This window comes from Gobio gobio (genome assembly GCF_949357685.1).
Source record: "Gobio gobio genome assembly, chromosome: 19".
In the NCBI taxonomy this organism is placed as follows: domain Eukaryota; kingdom Metazoa; phylum Chordata; class Actinopteri; order Cypriniformes; family Gobionidae; genus Gobio; species Gobio gobio.
The window spans coordinates 40,727,682-40,748,940 of record NC_137112.1 but is presented as its reverse complement, the minus strand read 5'-3'; the positions used below and the strand labels follow the sequence as shown (position 1 = coordinate 40,748,940).

At 37.8% G+C, this 21,259-nt stretch overlaps 1 protein-coding gene across 3 annotated transcripts in view; it reads left to right on the top strand.

The window, feature by feature from the left end:
• The window catches only part of phka2 (phosphorylase kinase, alpha 2 (liver)), a 44,065-nt gene extending 22,873 nt beyond the window's left edge, over positions 1–21,192 (top strand). For 2 of the 3 annotated variants that reach the window (XM_079844155.1, XM_079844153.1), the window contains 27 exons: positions 246–328; positions 408–488; positions 567–665; positions 933–1,079; positions 2,208–2,261; positions 2,351–2,473; positions 2,548–2,643; positions 2,880–2,987; positions 4,769–4,847; positions 6,293–6,427; positions 6,556–6,665; positions 6,790–6,934; positions 7,028–7,106; positions 7,202–7,335; positions 9,722–9,892; positions 9,989–10,089; positions 10,179–10,312; positions 10,442–10,598; positions 12,182–12,261; positions 12,348–12,426; positions 12,497–12,626; positions 12,706–12,807; positions 14,207–14,325; positions 14,764–14,817; positions 15,640–15,867; positions 16,441–16,641; positions 19,931–21,192. In XM_079844155.1, the coding sequence (XP_079700281.1) occupies positions 246–328; positions 408–488; positions 567–665; positions 933–1,079; positions 2,208–2,261; positions 2,351–2,473; positions 2,548–2,643; positions 2,880–2,987; positions 4,769–4,847; positions 6,293–6,427; positions 6,556–6,665; positions 6,790–6,934; positions 7,028–7,106; positions 7,202–7,335; positions 9,722–9,892; positions 9,989–10,089; positions 10,179–10,312; positions 10,442–10,598; positions 12,182–12,261; positions 12,348–12,426; positions 12,497–12,626; positions 12,706–12,807; positions 14,207–14,325; positions 14,764–14,817; positions 15,640–15,867; positions 16,441–16,641; positions 19,931–20,104 (3,203 nt within the window). In that variant the 3' untranslated portion in view covers positions 20,105–21,192. Of the gene's footprint in view, positions 1–245; positions 329–407; positions 666–932; positions 1,080–2,207; positions 2,262–2,350; positions 2,474–2,547; positions 2,644–2,879; positions 2,988–4,768; positions 4,848–6,292; positions 6,428–6,555; positions 6,666–6,789; positions 6,935–7,027; positions 7,107–7,201; positions 7,336–9,721; positions 9,893–9,988; positions 10,090–10,178; positions 10,313–10,441; positions 10,599–12,181; positions 12,262–12,347; positions 12,427–12,496; positions 12,627–12,705; positions 12,808–14,206; positions 14,326–14,763; positions 14,818–15,639; positions 15,868–16,440; positions 16,642–19,930 lie in introns of all 3 variants that reach the window. The other variant, XM_079844154.1, reaches the window with a different exon arrangement.
• Positions 21,193–21,259: the final 67 nt, after the last annotated feature.

Below are 21,259 nucleotides of genomic sequence, written 5' to 3'. Positions count from 1 at the left end.
TGAATTCTCCACAGATTAGCAAGTCCGTTCCACACAACTCTGCAGATTTCCCCTAAAAACTAAGGCAGAAAATAGTCCACAGATTTTGTATAGATTTGCCTCAAGGCTAACACACATGCACACAAAATACTTTGGTTCCATTGGGTCTTAAATTTAGCCTTTGAAGGGTGTGTTGTGTTTTTGTTGTGCTGTAGAGTTTCTTGTTTTCAGCAACCATTTTCATTGTTGTTGAAATCATATCGCAGGTCTGCGTATCATATCTAATTTGGACGAGGTGGCGTTTATCCAGAACCTGGTGTTCTACATCGAGGCAGCGTACAAAGTGGCTGTAAGTTCTCATTGGGTTATCAAGTGGTTATATACCAGAGCTGAACTGGCATCACAGTCCTGTTCATTTCCCCCTGCAGGATTATGGGATGTGGGAGAGAGGAGACAAGACCAATCAGGGAATTCCTGAACTAAATGGCAGCTCTGTCGGAATGGCTAAGGTTGGAGAGTCATTCTCATTTATTCTGTCTGCTCATTCAGAAGTTAATATTGATTTTGTTTGCTCTTCACATTTTCAGGCAGCTTTGGAGGCCATTGATGAGCTTGACATGTTTGGAGCTCACGGAGGCCCAAAATCAGTCATTCACGTTCTCCCAGATGAAGTAGAACATTGTCAGGTAAATTACCAGAGTTTGTACCTGCTTATTAGTCGGTTATTATTTTACAAACCAGGGCTGCATCTCCCTAGTGCGTCATATGTCTAAGTAGATCAGAGAAACCATCAACACCAATGGTCTCTTTGATCTACTTAAGCTTACAATGATTTTAGGAGATGCAGTCCAGGTTTATTCTTAAGAATTGAAGTGAATGATTCACATTTAAAATGTTTCTTCAATCAATAAGATTTGCTTCGTCAAACATCTCGTTTCTAATTGTGTTTCTAGTCTATTTTGTGCTCCATGCTGCCTCGAGCGTCCACTTCTAAAGAGATAGATGCTGGTCTGCTCTCTGTGATCTCCTTTCCTGCATTTGCAGTGGAGGATGCAGATCTGGCCAACATCACCAAGGGTGAAATCATCACCAAGTTGCAGGTACTGTGGCGTTAGGGAAAAGGCTGTGCGGGTCAATCCATTTTAAATGATCTAATGGACCATTTTTATCGAAGATTGCTCAGGGTTCCACATTTAGGGTCAGTTTAAAATGGGAAGGATTCAAGTCTCAGCTTTAATGTTTTTCTGAAGGGGAACCTTAGTAAGTATAGTGTACATGTAGAACATTTCAACTGTTCATTTGAATTGTATCTTAATTTTTTTTAATGGGGGCGAGATTGACATTTTTGAAAAATGATTGTCTCTGGTGGGGAAAAATGTTAAATGATCAAGCAACCAACTTTTCCAATTTTGGACAACTTGAGATGGAATTACCCATGACCCACACATATTATATTGTATTAAAAAACTATGCCAGACATGTTTCCTATGAAGCCCCTTAAGGGACATGGTGATTGTAAGAAAATCAGACTTCTATTTTATTTGTGTTCTCTCACAAAACTTTTGTGTTCCCCGGAGAATCTTTGTGTTATCTCTCAAAACATTTGCATTCGCTTGATTTCAGTGCTTTTGCGAGCAAGTGCAACGTTTCTCAGGGGAACACAATACTTTTGCAAAAGAACGCACATGAAATATGATATTTCCATCACCATTTCCCCTCTTTTCCACTGTGTTTGCTATTAGGCATGCACAATATGTCGGCCACCATATTGGTATAGGCCAATATATATTTATTTTAATGTTATCGTTATCGGCCCGATAAAAAAATTTGGCCGATATATTAAAGCTGATAAATAATGGATTATTTCCTTCAGCAGAGATGCTTCAGATGCGCACTGTTTGCCATTATGGTTTTAAATTGCTTGAAATAGGGTTGAAATTACTTCAAAGAGGAAAGGTGCAGCATGTGCAGCGCAAGTCTGTCATAAAGGCTATATAAAATTATAATTGTGTGCTTGGGACTTGGCTTTTATTGGTAACACTTTTGTTTTTGTAATCAGGCTTTCAAATCATATAAAAATTAGATTTAGACTTATCTGCAAATATATCGGTTATCCGCTTTCAAATATAAAGAATTATTGTCATCGGTATAAGCCAAAATGTTCATATCAGTGCATCCCTATTTGCTATCAATTTATTACAAGCTTAAGCATATTTTAATAATTTTAGGGACGTTACGGCTGTTGTCGATTTATCCGAGATGGATACAGGACCCCAATAGAGGTAAGCAGATTTTACACAAAATAAGTATTTTGTGGCTAGTTCTCTATTAATGTGACTGCATGCATTCTATATTTTTATGATTGTGATAGGACCCCACTCGACTTCACTATGACCCAGCTGAGCTGAAGCTCTTTGAGAACATTGAATGTGAGTGGCCAGTGTTTTGGACTTACCTTATACTTGATGGCATCTTCAATGAGGAACATGAGCAGGTATGAACAGGCTATCCTGTGAAAACTCACCTGTATTCTGGAGTAATGATTGACAGCTATGCCATTCCTCATAGGTGCAGGAATACAGAGAGGCTCTTGACGGAGTTTTGATCAGGGGCAAACACGGAATTCGTCTGGTGCCTGAACTCTACGCTGTACCATCTGACAAAGTGAGCTTATACTTTTTAGAACTAGTTTACACATTTCATAAATGGGCTGTCATTCACATTTATAATGTCAAATACTCCTTTTTACTGTGTAAAGGCGCAATTGTGCATAAAATATGTACTAAAGTATGCCAGTTCTGAAAAGTGTTTGTACTCTGGTCAGTAACTGTGAAAAAAAAAAAAATTCTGGGTAAAATGATTTAATCTGTTACTCATCTGTGTGTTTGTTTCTTGTTCAGATTGAAGAAGAGTACGGGAATCCTCACTCTGTGGAGCGTGTGGCCGCTGGCCAGCTCCCGCATATGTGGGGCCAGTCACTGTATATCCTGGGCAGTCTACTGGTTGAGGTACTGAAGCCTGGAAAGACAGGATGCCCTTTCATATTAAACATGTTTTATGTAATCTGAAAACTATTGAGACATGATTTCAAGTGTTGAAGTGCTACCTAAGTGCACATGCAAAATGTCAGTCATGACAACTCTCTAAGTAGTTTTGGCATGGTAATGAATATGACAATATTAATATACTTGGTCTTGGCAGACTAGACCTGCTATAAGGAAGAATGGACTTGCTACTGCCACTGTGAGCGTGTAAAATATGATGCTGCTGCATCAATAGACATACGTAAATCCCAGACAGATCTAGACAGGTGGAGCTGGGGGAGGTGGAGGGTTTCAGAGAAACTCTGATGGCGTGTTGTAGGACCAGCTTACATCAAACACTGAACCAGACTATTGAATGTTGAGTAAGCAATCAGCAGAAGTCAATCAGCTTGATTTGACACAAAATAAGTAAGTATGGTGTGGTTGCTCAGTAAAGGAGCGACAGTTCAAATAAGAATTAACTTTTGAAATTATGATATTATACCAATTTCTATGATATCCAACAAAGTGAACAATGATCACTGTGTTTGAATGAAACAACTAATATTATAACATTTATTGAATTAATTTATACTGTTGTTAACCACTTGTTGTTTTACTGTTGTTAACGACATTGAGGGGGGCAAGCCACCCTGAATAATTAGAAATGGCCAATTTGCCCCCCAAAGAGACAGAGCGACACTGTCGGGGGGACAATCAAACCGTCTCCATTGACTTTGTATTGCGTGAAGCGGCCTCCTTGTTATTTCTGACTTTTAACAAAAAACAGAACAATGTCTAAAAGCTGATATGTGACAAAGTGTACAGCAAACAAGCTAAAAAACCCAGAACCAAAAACCCAGAAGTTTTTATAAGCTGTTGACCCAAAAAAACGAGCATTTAAGGACACACAAGTGGATACAGGCAATTGAGACAGAGCGCGACATGTTATATTACACTGAGAAGTACACCCACTAGAGGGGAACGGAATCAGCGACAGGAAATATAATCTATAAAATCGACATTTGGATTTGACTTAACAGTGACAAAATGTTTACTGCACACATAGGCATACTAACCCTTACGAAACTGAACCATGGTTTTACTACAAATAAAACCAAAAAAACATGGTTATTGTAGTTAAACCATGGTAACCACAAATTAACCATGGTTTTGCTACTCTAACCATAGTTTAACCATGGTATTTGTGGTAAAACTGTGGTTATATAAATGGTAATCAATTAGCCAAAAAACCATGGTTACTACACTTTTACTATAATAAAACCATGGTTATTTTTCGAAAGGGAAGGCATACTGAGTGTCAGGATCCCAAAAGTTACCCATTCTTCCTGCTGATGCCTGAAGTCGTATTGCCTGTATCCACTTTTGTCTCCTTCCATGTCTCCTTAAAGGCTCGTTTTTTTGGGACGACACCGTATAAAAACGTATTTCTGTGTTTTTTAGCTTGTTTGCTGTACACCCTGTCACATATCAGCTTTTAGACATTGTTCTTTTTTATGTTTTAAGTCAGAAATGATAATAAATGATAATAACCCCCCCCCCCCCCCCCCCCCGAATAATTTGAAATGTGCAAATTGCCCCTCCCCCAATATTTGATATTCTTGATTCTTGATCTATAAAATGTGTGAGTTTAATATTTTATATTAGGGGATCAGACTGTGCTATCTGAATATTTCTTTAATCCTTCATGTTTTATCTATTCTGCTCTACATACTATTATTTGACAAATTATTCCTTTTCATCAGGGATTTCTGGCCCCTGGAGAGATTGATCCTCTAAATAGGCGATTTTCTAAAGAATTCAAGCCAGACGTTGTTGTGCAAGGTTTGTGAATATTATTTCCTATTTTATAAGGAATAAAGACAGTTGTGCACTTATTAAGACAAATACCTATTTGTAAAATATCTTAAAGGTCCTGTTCTTCGTGATCCCATTTTTCAAACTTTAGTTAGTGTGTAATGTTGCTGTTAGAGCATAAATAATACCTGTAAAATTATAAAGCTCAAAGTTCAATGCCAAGCGAGATATTTTATTTAACAGAAGTTCCCTTTCAAAGCCTACAGCGAACGGCCGGTCTGGACTACATCCCTGTACATCCTGCTTTAATGACGTCAATAGAACAGTTTGTTGACTAACCTCCGCCCACAAGAATACGCGAAAAAGGGGGGCGTGGTCTTGTTGCTCCCTCGTGGAGAAGAGGAAGTGTTGCGTTCGGTTCGGTTCGGTTGCGTTTGTCGCCATGTCGTTCAGACGCTGTTATTTTCATCCCGGAGTCAAATCACCTTTGTTTGGCATTCAGGGGCTGTAGTTTGAGCGCGTTCATCTCCCCGTTATGGTAAGAGGCGTGACCTTCCCGGGCAACGTGCGCTAAGCTGCTGTCGAATCACAACACGGGAACCGCTGGCACAATCAGAACTCGTTACGTGTTTCTGAAGGAGGGACTTCATAGAACGAGGAAATTCTCAGGCCGTTTTGAGGACAGTGAAAACCGCAGTATACAGAGTAACACAAAGTAAATTGTGTGAAAAATACTGTTTTTTTACACATGAAACATGAACACATGTTATATTGCACACTGTAAACACAATCAAAGCTTCAAAAAAACACGAAAAACTGGACCTTTAAATTGTGTAGAAGCAGTTTTGTTCCTGTTTTTACCTTTTAATCCTCTGTAATTTAGAGGAATTAGTATATGATTTTTGGTCAGTCTCAGGTATTAAGGCTTTTTTAATTACAGTATAATTTGATTTCTTACACAATAGTTTTACAACAAAATTAACAAGATATAAAGAGATAAAGTGCAAAAGTTGCTCAGTAAGGGAGGGACAGCTCAAATGAGAATTAAGTTATGAAATTTTTATATTATACCAATTTCTCTGATAATCTAACAAAGTGAACAGTGAGCACTGTGTTTGAATGAGACTAATATTATAACTTTCATCAAATTTATTGCTAACACTTATGTATATACTGTTCTTCATGTTAAAAATGTATAACAAACTATATAATATAATATGATATGATTATGATATAATAGAAAACTTTTAATAGAATGTGTGAGTTTAATAATTTATTAATATTTAATATTTTTATAATAGGGGATATGAAAATCTGCCACATGGTAAGAATGACCCAGCTGGTTGATTTGGGCTGAAGCAGATTCTGTTAATTACTTGAAACTCAATTTTAAATTTGAAACTTGACGCTATAATTTGCTGAGCAGAGACGACTGACCTTTTGCCAGCAGCTCTATTTGTTCTGCTGTTTAGTGAGTGTAGTGGCTGAGTCGGTGCAGATCCAGCAGCTTCTGAGGGATCATGGGATTGAGGTTCAGACTGTCTCTGATGTTTCGCCCATCCGGGTCATGCCAGCTCGCATCTTGAGCCACATTTATGTGAAATTGGGTAAGTGTTCAGATCTACTGTGACTAACAGGACAAAGCTAGATGGCGTAAACAGCTGCATCTGTAGAATTGCATTAGGTTCTAGGATACTGAATGAAATTCAAACCATTTCCTTTCCCCATTGCACAGGTAACTCTAAAAAACTGAATCTGAGCGGGCGACCATACAGGCACATCGGTGTCCTGGGAACTTCAAAGTTTTATGAGATCAGAGATGGTACTTATACATTCACTCCACAGGTAATCTCACATAGCAGGAAATCTACTATTAGTAGAAGACCTACTGTAGGGTCAGACTGCAAATATATGCATATACTAATATAAGTCTAATAAAAGCAATACAACATTGTATTTTCCCTCATAGTTCATTGACCAGCATCACTTCTACTTGGCCTTGGATAACCAGATGATTGTTGAGATGTTGCGGACAGAGCTTGCTTACCTCTCTTCCTGCTGGCGGATGACTGGAAGACCTACCCTCACGTTCCCCATCACACAAAGCATGCTGGGTAAAACTTCTTCTTGTTGGTATCCTCAGAACATATCGTTACAATCTGCAAAAAATAATATTCACAGTTTCTTTGTTTCTATTATTGGGCCAGTTGAAGACGGCGACAGTATTGACCCGTGTATTCTGTCCACCTTGCGGAAGCTTCAAGATGGATACTTTGCGGGAGCAAGGTCGGACAATTTGTGACAATAATAATAAAAAGAGATACTGTATGTATAGTATGATTTTTAAGGCACAAATGTGGTTCATTCCCTTTGCTCTTTAGGGTGCAGATGGGAAACCTTTCCTCGTTCCTTACCACCTCCTTCCACACCCAACTCAGCTTCTTGGATACTGACTCTGAAGAGAATCTGCTAGAGGAGGATGAGGAGGAAGAGGAAGAAAGTTTTGGGCCCTCAGGTATTCCTACTGACTCACACACAGCTGCTTTGGAAAGAATCTGTCCCCAGAAACTATATCCATACCTTGCTGAAAAGACCAGTTTAATTGATTTTGGATCAAGGTTAGATTTTTCTGGTTAGTGTTGGTGAAGCTGATGTTTTTTTATAGGGATACACAATATATATACCATATAAGCAGTGTTGTTATGGACATTTCATCATAGTTGGTTAACTTCTATAGTATTGAATGGGAGACGACAGCAAATATATATATACAAATATTTACCATTTTGCTCCAATAGCAGAAGAAAAAATCCACGAAATTGTGAAATTTGCTGTCACTCCCTCAGCCGTTGTATTAGAAAGACTCAAAGACTGAATTTCTTTTTTGTAATTTACTGCTGAGGTAAGAAAAAATAACATAATTTTTCTGGTTAGTGTTGGTGAAGCTGATGTTTTTTTATAGGGATACACAATATATATACCATATAAGCAGTGTTGTTATGGACATTTCATCATAGTTGGTTAACTTCTATAGTATTGAATGGGAGACGACAGCAAATATATATATACAAATATTTTCCATTTTGCTCCAAATAGCAGAAGAAAAAATCCACGAAATTGTGACATTTGCTGTCACTCCCTCAGCCGTTGTATTAGAAAGACTCAAAGACTGAATTTCTTTTTTATAATTTACTGCTGAGGTAAGAAAAAATAACATTTTAAAACCTTTTAAAACTGGCTTTTACATTTTTTTTATACTGTTGTCTGAAGTCAACTTATGACGTTTGCATGGTTTTTAAATTCAAAAACATCATAATGAATAAGTAATAGGCTATTTTCTACCCTGGTTTTGAGGCTCTCTCAAGACACGCTCGGTTTAGATAGGCGTGCCGCAATGAAGACTTGGAAGTAAACGCCCATGGCTAGGATCGGATTAGATCAGCGTACAGTATTTAATGAGCTTCAGCTCCCCTCAGGCTCTCCTCAGTACATTTGGGAATTGTTTTGAAAGCGTGGAGAAACGCTCACAGGGCTCGCAAAATACCTTTATCAAACAAACACAATGATTTATCTCTCATCCACCCGCGATTGATTGGAATGTTTTTTATTTATTACTTGGCCGGCCCGATCGGTGAATAACCGCGACCCGTACACACGCTCGCACGCAAGATAGGAATGTTATTTCACTATTTAAGATAACCTGTCGGCAGGCCGGGCTTACGTTTTGGTAGCCCGTCTGGAAAACACATAGCCCCGGGATGTTGGGCTTTGCGAGCCCTGGCCCATAACGTTACAAGTCCGAGTCTGATCACGAATGAACCAATAACACCTCAAATCTCCAGCCTGTGACAGCGTGCTAAGGTATGTTCAGTTAGACACGTACACATAATCAACACGATCTGTAACAATGCAATACTTTCACATATAAAAACATGTTTTATTCACATAAGTGTGTTGCACCATTCCTGTCGGATCCAATATAGAAGGCACAGCATTGTGTTTTAATCTCAATATGTCTGCAAATCCAGTCTTGACCTGTATCATGTTTACAAACGATTCTGCGGTGAAATGAAGCGAACAAACGCGCAATGTCTTACACGCGTGAGCTGGAACCGGCATGTTTATTGCTCGTTAGCACGATCCGTTTAGCTCAGAAGCAGGCGTACATATTTATCTGTTGAGGAAGCGTTTCTGCATTCTATGACGTCAATGGTCGACATATTCTGAGATCGATAGTTTGCTGGGCCTGGTTGTCAATAAAAGCTTTTCTTTGACTAACAAGGATGTTTTCAGCTCCGAAACTTACAGGATATTCTTATATCACGATTAACTTTTTTATATATCAAAGGCTCATAGGAAAGTTGATTTCTCAATTCATCAACCCTTTAAAAAAACTTTCATACATTTACAATGTTGATAACTGAAAACACGTCATTACAGTCTGTGAAAAGGGTCCATTGTTAAATAAAATGATTAAAGCTGAAATCAAATAAAATATAACATTACATGTAAAACCTAAACTTAAAAAAATAAAAAAAAATGAAAAAGCTGAATTGTTGCTTTGAAAACTAACTGAAATAAAGTCCTTAAGTGAATAAAACTACACCTTAAAAGCTAAATATATGAATATAATAAAATCAAAAACTAATAAAAATGACAAAGCACATAACAAAATTACTAAAAAATAATTATTATTAATTACTTAAATTAAAATGAAATATAATTGTATATAAATAATACTAAAATAACAAAAAAAAATATTTTAACATTACCTTAGATGCTCACAAGTTTTTTTTTTTTTTTAAATGAATCAATCAGTAATGTAATAATTTAACGCTGATAAATGTAATCTTTAAATGACTTTATTTCAAAGTCATTTATCTCTTTTTTTTTTCTCACAGGAGGTTCAGGAGACATGTTTGACCAGTATCTCACAGATTTGTTGCACAGCACTGCCACAAAATGCCATCTACCTCCCATCCAGATGGGGCAGCACCATGTTTTCAGTGCTGAACACACCACCAGGGACATCCTTTCATTCATGGCCCAGGTTCAGGGCCACAACATGCCAAGTAAGCCCTCAATATTTATCTTTAATTGTTAAGTTGTTTTCATGCTTTCTAGTTGGAATGATGACTAGCCATCTCATTATATGATGTGCTTTTCAGAGCCTTCAATGTATTTGCCTATTGCCCCCATCATGAGCAAACACAGGAAGTCTCTGAACCTGCTGGATGTTGCTCAGCACACTGTTTCTCATCACACCAAGGCAAGTCCACACACTCCAGAAAACATAAAGTGAGGAGAATGAAATGAATGCACTTGTATGACACATAATTTTGTCTGCAAACACTCTAGACTAATAGCGTTGACCTGCACTTGCCACGTGATTCTCATGGGAATACAGACTTTGTCCATCTGGTCAATCAGCTAAAACATTGCCCAACCCTTCAGGACCAGGCAGATATCCTCTATGTCCTCTATGCTATGAAGTGAGACCATCCATACAACTCAACTGTGCATATCCATTCTATTATATTCTAATATTTTGTTATTTAACAGCCATTTTAATTGAAGTCGATCATTAAATTGTTTTCTTCCCGGTCTTTGTGTGTGTTTAGGGGTCCGGATTGGGTGGTACATCTGTCAGGACAAGGTGAGGCGACGGTTCGCTCTCTTCTCGAGGAGCTTTATGTCCGGGCGGGATCGTGTAAGGAATGGGGCCTCATCCGCTACATCTCAGGCATCCTGAGGAAGAGGGTGGAAGTCCTTGCTGAAGTGAGACCCCATGTCAAAGCATTTTTGTCAACTACATGCTCTTTTATGTTTCACTAACTTTTTACATTAAAAAAAATAATAATAATTTAACGCTGCCATTAAAAAGTTTAGGTTCGGTAAGATTTTTAAATGATTTTGAAAGAAGTCTCTTATGCTCACCAAGGCTGCATTTATTTGATTAAAAAATATAGTAATATTTTGAAATATTATTACAATTTATAAAAACTGTTTTAATATATTTTATAGTGTAATTATTCCTGCAATGGCAAAGCTGTGGCAAATGTCTTCAGTGTCACATGATCCTTTAGAAATAATTATAATATGCTGATTTGCAGCTCAAAAAACATTTATTATTATCATCAATGTTCAAAAAAGCTTAACTTTCTTGATTAATAGAAAGTTCAAAAGAACTGCTTTTATTGGAATAAAAATCCAATAGTATAAATGTCTTTACAGTCAATTCAATGCCTATTTGCTGATTAAAAGTATTAATTTCTTTCTTTCATATTAATTCCAAACTTTTGAACATTTGTGAATGTGAATCTGACATTAGAACAATCTTGGAAACGTTTTCCCTAATGTTTTCATAATTTATTTTTACTACTTTTCCAGACTCAATTTTTAATACTAAACTATGAAAATCCATACAATTTAACCTCTTACTGTAACTGTCACCCCCCTTTTTGAGAATACACATGAAAATGCACTATCCAAACTTTAAGGGCTGTAATTCATGAATGCTTTGGAATATAGACCTAAGTCTTGTTTTAAAGAAGACACTCTGCAGATTATTGCTGAAGTGAAAGCAATTCAAAATATGAAAGTTTGAAAAAGTTATGGAAGTTTTGAATTTACTGTAAACGAAAAATACTGTACTAAATATTTTTTATTTGATATAAAATACATATTTTACAAAAAATGTTTTGCTATAAAATTACTATAAAATCAAAGCCATATGTCTAACCAAGTTGTTTTCCAAATTCGAATTTGATATCACAAAAATGTAAGTTTTGTTTTGTTTAGGCACTATACCAAAAATAGCCACCGGGTGTCATCCAAATTCCTTTTTTATGCATTTTCCTGTACATTTCTGTCTAAATATCACTTCCATCACAAAACAGTCACCAAATATGGAACCTTGAGACCTTTCTGACGATATGCGTTTTATCAAGATTGGAAAAGATTTTGATTATAAAGTAGTTAAAATAAATGTTGTTTTGAAACATGACACCGCCCACTAGGGGAGGAGCCCGCTAGAAGAATTTAGAGTACCATTTCCATGGTAACACAACGTCCGATTTCAAAACGGATGAATTTTGAATTTGTAAGCTTCCGAATGATACCTAATTTATGATAATTACTAAAATATATGATAAACGAAAAAAGGCGATCAAAAAAAGAGCGCCAGGCGTCCCGGAACAGGACGGTGACAGTTAAGGGGTTAAATTATTTGATTTATAAATCAAAAATTATCTAAAAAAGTGTAAAAATGATTTATCTGTTTGACCGTCAGTGGCATTATTTCTACTATGACCAATAATTTTGCCTCTAATAGTTTAGTTTGTTTGTTTATATGCACACAGGCCTGCACAGATCTGATCTCCCATCATAAACAGCTTACAGTGGGTCTTCCTCCCGAGCCCAGAGAGAAGGTCATCACAGTGTGAGTGACTTTAGTCATTTTAGATGTTGCTTTTTTTAATTAATTTTAATATTATCCTATAACTTAACCAATTTTCTTATTTGTAGTCCTCTTCCTCCCGAGGAACTGATTAACTTGATCTATGAGGCCAGTGGACAAGACATCAGCATTGCTGTACTCACACAGGTAGCCCTAATTTAAGCTCTAAAGTAATGTTGCTGTTTTTTCAATGCACTTACTAAACTTCTGAACTCAGGAGATCATGGCGTATCTGGCCATGTATGTGCGCTCTCAGCCATCTCTGTTCGGAGATATGCTGCGTCTGCGCATCGGGCTCATCATGCAAGTGATGGCTACAGAACTTGCTCGCAGTCTACACTGCTCAGGTACAGCCAGTCAGATAGTACAAAATCTTTTCATTCGCTTACATTCACTGCAATGAATCTGCCCATATGACCTATACAGGCGAGGAGGCGTCAGAGAGCCTGATGAGCCTCAGTCCGTTTGACATGAAGAATCTCTTACATCACATCCTGAGCGGGAAAGAGTTTGGTGTAGAGAGGAGCAGTGAGTATTAATCAACCTTAGTTTTCATGCTATTAACTTCAGCAAAAGATTCTGCTGGTCTGTTCTGTAAAGGTGTCATGAACTGGCTTTTTTATTTTTTTATACTGTTGTCTGAGGTCAACTTATGACGTTTGCGTGGTTTTTACATTCAAAAACATCATAATGAATAAGTAATAGGCTATTTTCTACCCTGATTTTGAGGCTCTCTCCTGGAATGCTCGGTTTTTATGGGCGTGCTGCACTGAAGACTTGGAAGTAAACGCCCACAGCTAGGATTGGATAACAGTTTTGCATATTTAATGAGCTTCGGCTCCCCTGTGAGTACACGAGGAATTGTTTTGAAAGCGTGTGGGAAACGGCAACCGGAATGATCTCCGGGCTCGCAAAATATCTTTATCAAACAAACACACTGATTTATCTCTCATCCACCCGCGACTGATTGGAATGTTTTTTTTTATTACTTGGCCCACCCGATCGGTGTATATAAGCGAAAACCGTGCATCACACACACACACACACACACACACACACACACACACACACACACACACACACACACACACACACACACACACACACACACACACACACACACGCCAAGTACGTTGCAGACTGCATGATCAAAATGTCAAGTCAAGAGAGTTAACGCACATCAAGAAAGGAATGTTATTTCACTATTTAAGATAGTCCGTCGGCAGGCCGGGCTTACGTTTTGGTAGCCCGTCTGTAAAACACATAGCCCCGGGACGTTGGGCTTTGCGAGCCCTAGCCCAAACATGTCCGAGTCTGATCCCGAGTCGCAATGAACCAACAGCACCACAAATAAAGGATTCGCCAGCCTTTGACGGCGTGCTAATGTTCAGTTAGATAATCAATAGATATCAAACGATCTGTAACAATGCAATACTACCACATATAAAAACATTTTTACTCACATAAGTGTGGTTAATCTCATCCTGTCTGCAAATCCAGTCTCTTGTTTACAAACGAATCTGTGGTTAAATGAAGGAACAGACACGCAATGTCTTCCCCACGTGAGCTGGATATTCATTAAAAATGAAGTTCATCCATGTGTTCATAATATTGGAATCCGAATGAAGCTTATGCGGTATGTATAGAAATTCTATCCGGTTTAGCTCCATGTAGGCCTGTGTTATGTTAGTGGCACGAGTCGGTTGGGGGGGCTACAGAACCAGGCTTTGTTCTTCTGTTGAGGCGGCACATTCTGAGATTGAGCGTTTGCTGGGCCTGGTGTCAATAAAAGCTTTTCTTTGACTAACAAGGAAGTTTTCAGCTCTGAAACTTACAGGATAATCTTATATTACCATGACCTTTTATATATCAAAAGTTCAAGGGAAAGTTGATTTCCCTTTGATAATTTCCCTGTATTGTGTGAAAGTGCGTCCGATTCAGTCTTCAGCTACCAGTCCTGCCATCTCCATCCATGAGCTCGGACACACAGGGGCCACCAAGACAGAGCGCACGGGCATCAGAAAACTCAAGACTGAAATCAAACAGGTGGAGTGAGAGAGGAGAAATGTCTTTTTGTGTTTTTGTTTCATAAATGATTGTATATTTACCCTGCCATTTAAGATGTTATAAACAGATTTCCTTACTAGTGTACTTTAAACAATATTTATATTATTTTGTTTTCAGCTCGATGACTCCAGACCCATAAGCGTGGGTTGAGTTTGTAATTTTTTTTTCCAGGCATGCCGAGCTAATATTTTAGATTAGCTTTTTTTGTGCAGAGCCCATTCTGTCTAGATGTCACAGCACATTTGTTGAATCATGAAATTTCTGAGTAATGTTCACTAGACCCATATCATACACATCTTGATGCATCTTTTAGACTTGCACTTCTCTGTATGATGCGTCAAATGTTCATTTGTCTGAAATACTTTCCATTCTTATGTTCATTATACATGTTTGTATGTTCTGCTCTTATCCTCGTAGATCTTTACCAGCAGTCATTCCACCAGCAGTAATTTCACATCCCCACGTTCCACGGTAACTCGCAAAAAAACTACCAAAACCTCTCCGTTAACCCCTGCTCTCCACTATATCAAATACAGTCAGATTAATTCAACTTGGAGGGGTGATCATTGAGCTTATTGGTTTTAAATAAATTGTTAGTTTAGTTTTTTTCAGTGCCTCAGATTAGTTATTTGAGTTGAAATGGGACAGACTTGCAGCCATAACATATATGTGATCCTGGACCACAAAACCATCCACAAGTCGCACAGATATATTTGCGGCAATAGCCAACAGTATGGGTCAAAATTATCGATTTTTCTTTTATGCCAAAAATCATTAGGATATTAAGTAAAGATCATGTTACTTGAAGATATTTTGTAAATTTCCTACTGTAAATATATATAAAAATATTATTATTAGTAATATGCATTGCTAAGGGCATCATTTGGCTAACTTTAAAGGTGATTTTCTCAATATTCAGATTCTTTTGCACCCTCAGATTCCAGATTTTTAAATAGTTGTATCTCGGCCAAATATTGTTCTATCTTAACAAACCACAATGGAAAGCTTATTTATTCAGCCTCCAGATGATGCTACATGTTCCAGGGTCACATATTTGTAAAATGCGTCACAATTCAGTCTTGTCTTGTTGTGATCATTTCATTCACTTAGCATGGGCTGACATTGACATCTTATGCTGTGTTTGTCCTAGTTCTTTGCTTACTAAACCTGAAGCATGTGTTTAACAATGTGCTGATTAGAGCCGTCACTTTAAAACAGACGACCCACATTGTTAGCTCTGCCTTTGTACATATCTTTGACATACTGACAATGCAAATGTATGCGTGTCTGTAGCGATGCAGCAGCCCCTCCACTCCCAGTGGGATCCTGTCTCCAACCGGTACAGGCGACTCACACCTGCAATGGGAAGAGCGCCAGGGCCAGTGGCTGAGGAGACGCAGATTAGACGGGGCCATAAACAGGGTGCCCATGGGCTTCTACCAGAAGGTCTGGAAGATTCTCCAGAAATGTCACGGCCTCTCCATTGCCGGATATGTCTTGCCTTCCTCCACCACCAGTGAGGTGCATACGCCTGCACACACTATACACACTATTTGTTGAGTCTCTTAATTACCGTTCAGTAATTTGGGGCTTTTTTAATTAATACTTTTATTCAGCAAGGGTGCATTAAATTAATCAAAAGTGACAGTAAAGACAGTTTCAAATAAAATGCTGTTTTTTTGAACTTTCTAAACATCAAAGAATCCTGGTGAAAAAAAGCATCACGGTTTCCACAAAAATATTAAGCATTTTCAACATTAATAATAATAATAAGAAATGTTTCTTGAGCAGCAAAACAGCATATTAGAATGAGTTCTGAAGGATCATGTGACACTGAAGACATTAAAACAGAAACCGGTTATGTTAAAAGTAATGATATCCCACAATATTACTGTTTTTATGTGATATATAAATAAATAAATGCAGATTTGGTTTCAGAAAATATCTAACCAACACCAAACTTTTGAACTTCTATGTATTTATTTTTATAATTTATATTGCTATATAATATTATATTGAAACATGAACCTGAATTTTCCTTTAAATACCCATAACCATGTATACGTTGTCTGTTGTCTGTGTGTATTATTGTAGATGACGGAGGGAGAGATTAAGTTTGCTGTGCACGTGGAGTCTGTACTGAATCATGTCCCACAACCTGAGTACAGACAGCTGCTGGTGGAGGCCATTATGGTGCTGATGCTTGTGGCTGACATGGAGATTCCCAGTATTGGTGGAATTATTCACATCGACCGCATTGTCCACATGGCCAATGATCTCTTTCAGCATGATCAGGTATCATCATGCTTTTTTATATGCTGTTACGCGTAATCATATGATGCTCATTATATTCTGCTTGGTACCTGTTTGTTTGCTATTAGTACTATTTTCTATATTATAGCATAATGTTAAAGAGGTCATATTGTGCTTTGTACATTCTTAACTTTCTTTAGTTTGTAATGTTGCCAAGCACAAAGTCCACTCCAAAGAGAGAATTCTCTATATCAGTATAATCACTGTTTCTGAACTCCTTCAAACGCCTGGATTGTAGTCTGGAGTTTTCTTCGGCAAACTTGCACGTCACAATATTTCTCATTTTAAATAACTCCCACCCAAAGCATATGCAAAATAAAGGGGACGAGGCCTGGTTGAGTTGGTAGAGTGTTAAAACCTTAGACTAAAAAAATATGGACGTAGTGTCCGTGACGTCACCCATAGGATTCTGAAGAGCCGTTTTGAAGCGTAAAGTAGAGACGAGCTGGCCGTTGCCATCTTGGCAGCGCGTCACTCCCGGATAATAGAAAATGGGCAAAGAGGCGGGACGTGGGTGGAGCTGAGGTGACACGATGACTAACAGACAGCAGATAAATGGCTATCCACCTGTCACTCAAAGTGGCCACGCCCTTAATTATGCAGGACTTTAAAGCTTTATATAATGTAAACGAATGAGTTATAAAAAAATTCACCCCCTTCACAGTTGTCATGAAGTGCAAAATTAGCCGTATAGACCAAAACCACAATTTGTACCAGGTTGTAAACATGTTTTTCTGCTGTAAAGTTGGGCATTTTAACATGGAGCTCAATGAGATTCTGCTCCTTCTGGATCCTGTCCCTAGCGGCCAGTCGATGAATTGCAGTTTAAGTCACTTCCGTATTGGCTTCAAGAGAAACTGCAGGAGGTTGCCGCTTGGTTAAAACTTGCGGTTATGCACAGGGGCGTGACATTTCTGAAACACGCTCAAAGCAGCTGACCAATCACAACACACTGGTCCAACCGACCAATCAGAGTACATTGTGCTTTTCGGTAGGGATGGCTGACCCGTAACTGACGTTTTGGTGCTTTGTCGAGATCCCGAAGCTGGGCCGTTTTTAGGCATAGGCAAACTAGGCGGTCGCCTAGGGTGTCATCAGTGGGGAGGGGGGGTGGGGTGGGCCGTATATCTGGCACTAGATGTTTGTGTGTAAAGGGTGTCACGGCCACCCTAAAATGTTATTGCCACCCCCACTAGTTCCCCCACACTATCGGATCAGAGAACTGTCAATCTGACGATTCCTAAATGCCATCAGATCAGAGTACTGTTAAAAAAGTTCGTGTTTGGAGCGCTCAACAACACCATTAGATCAATGAGCTCGGTCAATACTTTGGCAAGGTAACACTTTTTTAACCATACAATAAAGCTAAATTCAAACTAAAGGCCAATTAAAATAACAGGTACAAATCTGTATTTTGTTAGGGCAGTATTTGTGGTAGTCGAGAAATCACGCTGTGAAATGGGCAGATGGCATTGCTCGGTGTGTATGTTATAGGCAAAATACAACTGCACACTCACTTCAGCATTTCATGATAAAGTGAGTGTGCAGTTATATTTTGACTCTATAAAGCTTTCTTCTCTTACTTGCACCTCCAAAAGGTTTTTGCGCCAATGCATTGTTAAAAGAATCAGTGTGTTTTGTAATTGTCCCATATAAAACTTTATCGGCCAATTTAAAAATGGTATAATAAAATGTGCAAATTCACAACATGAATACATCCTTTATTAAATCACGTTGTCGAATTTAACTTATCTTTACGGATGGTGTTGAATTCTGAATCGATTCATTCAGTTCTAATAGTGCTTAATGCAAGCAGTGTTGTACACACAGAGGGCAAAGTGTTGCGTTATTTAAAGGGGAAGTTCATGCATCAATGAGTAACAAAAAACACACTGAATCAGTATTTACTCTTATTACTTTCATGTGAAATGTAATAATAACACATAATAATTATGTAGTTATGTCTGAGAACAATTTCTTAGCAACTAGGGACCGCACAAATATAGGCTATATATTATAGGCCTAGGGTTATACAGGCATCTGGCTACACAATGTTACTGGTATTAATGTTAATACTTATTAACAAATATATACAAATATAATTTGGTATGTATGTATTTGTTAATACCAGTAATACCAATGTTGCTTTTTAAAATTTGACTGGGGGCACCAATAAGGATTTCGCCTAGGGCGTCGGAATGGCTAGAAACGGCACTGTCCCGAAGCGCAGACGTTTCGAAACACTGCTCCGAACTGTGATTCGAAACACCAATGTCACGTGACTATGGCTAAATGAAGCTTCAAGTGTTTCATCAGGTGGTGCTTGTCGAAACTACGTTTTATTGAAAGGGACGGGAACAAACTACACAGTCACACATCTGTATGAACCTAATTCCCCACTGTTTAAAAGTGAAGTTAATCCTCCTTCACCTCGTGGGTTTTTGTGAGAGGACAGAGATTTTGTGATAGCAGTGATTTTCCCTCATTTGTATGTACTTGCTAAAAAATATTTGTGCATGCCAGCAACAAGTGTCCCTTGTGAGAGGATTTTTTCGAAGGCTGGAGAAATTATTTGTAAAAAAAAGAAGTCGGCTATGTCCTTCAACAGCAGAGCAAATAATAGTTTTGATTAAAAATGTTATGTAAGAAATGTGACACATTGTGGCTTTATTTATTTTATTAATGTTCCTTTTTCATGACCAAAAAAACCCTATAGTTATTCACAATGAGGAGGCTACAGGTTACAAAAGCAAGATCATGTAGTTGTCAGACAGATTTTTTTTACAAGGATCGTCAAGGTTATTTCAGATCAACACGTGCAACGGTGCAAGTGACCACTAGGTGTCGCCGTAGAGACGGGTGTCAGATTGATTCGAAGCTTCGAAACAATATGGCACATTTGCTTCAACTGTTTCAGTGCTTCACGAAGCCCCTTCACTACTTTTCAGAAGGATGGGCTTCATAGAGACCGGAACTAAACAGAGCGTTGGGACGAGAGGTGCTGCAACAATGTCAAATATATATAAAAATAACGTGTTTTTTGAACTTTCAAGCATGAAAACCTATTCTAGAAAAACCCTTAAACAGAAATCAAGACTTTGAAAAGGGGCATAATAGGTCCCCCTTTATGTCATCAAAACTGTGAAATAAGACATATGGAATAATGGTAATTATGTATTCTTATATTTTAGCTTCATTAAAGTGGCCTTTTTTTGTCTAGATTCCAGCTTTGCACAATCTGGACACTGTTGCATATGTGTTTTTATTGCAGAGATCCAACGGGGCCAATGAGTATTTCTTGGAGAAAGATCCTGCCACAGGAATCTGCAACTTCTTTTATGACAGTGCTCCTAGCGGCAGCTATGGTACGATGACTTATCTTTCCAAGGCTGTGGTCACATATGTTCAAGACTTCCTGCCAAGCAGCAGCTGTCTAATGCAGTAACGACTGCAGTTCCCAGAAAATCTGTGACCTTCAGGACTGATCTATGACCGGTTTCATTCAATCAAACGGTGGAAAAAATCAGTTGACCCCAGTTTAGTAGCAAAGGACACGCATCAACAGGGAAGCCACTAAAATGCAACAGGATATGTTGTGAAACTAACAGACTACACTGTGCTGTTCTGTGTTTGAAGTATACAATTCTATTTAAGAACTGTAAAATGCTAATAACTAAAATAATTAATATATAATTAATTTAAACCGTTACATGACAGAAAATCTTTATGTAATTTTAAGTATGTTTTTTGGTTGGTTTGCTAACTAATTTTAAAGAATATAATTTTATGTTCATAGAAATGCGTTTTATTTAATTTAAATTGTATGTCTATAGGCCACTTACATGTCCTGTGATCTGTCTCTAGTACAAAACTGTGTTGTAGTACTGTAAGCTTTGAAACTGTGTTTTCCTCATAATAATCTTATTGCTTGTTATTACATTATAAAAGTACTAAAGGAAATGTGTTATTTAACATGTGCTTCTTATTAAAAGAAACATACAGGCATTACAAAATGTAATAGCTCTGAGAATCATGTGAAAAATGAAATTATATTGAAATTATAATATATATGCCTGTTCTTTGCAAGAAAAATGCTTTCTTTTAACTCATGGTAATTATTTTGTACAGGTAACCTGGAAAATCAGGCATTTTTAATCATTATTTAGTGAGCTGAAAACAGATTAATACATAGGTTGATATCACAAATGTGTTTTTATTAATTTTATAGGGGGGCAGTTATTGGAGAAAATCATGAGAAATATGATGAATTAAATAATTTCATTAGGGAAAAATGTTGTAGGTTTTGTTGTAAGTTCCGACTTGTAACATTTGAAAAGCAGAAGGGCATTTGTAGGTTTCTTCTCCATGGACACTGGCAGTAGAGATGTGAGGTGTGTGTGAGTTTTGGCCGATTTATTTATGTTTATGTAGAATTACTGCTTTTGAAGGGAAGTACTGTATTTTGGCCCCCGTTAAGCATTTGTATGACCCATAAAATCGAATCACAGACGAATAAAATCTAATTAACCATGACTTTTCCTGGCTGGATGTTGTGGATCTTTCTGGTTATAATGTTTAAGAATATTCTAATGAATCGTGG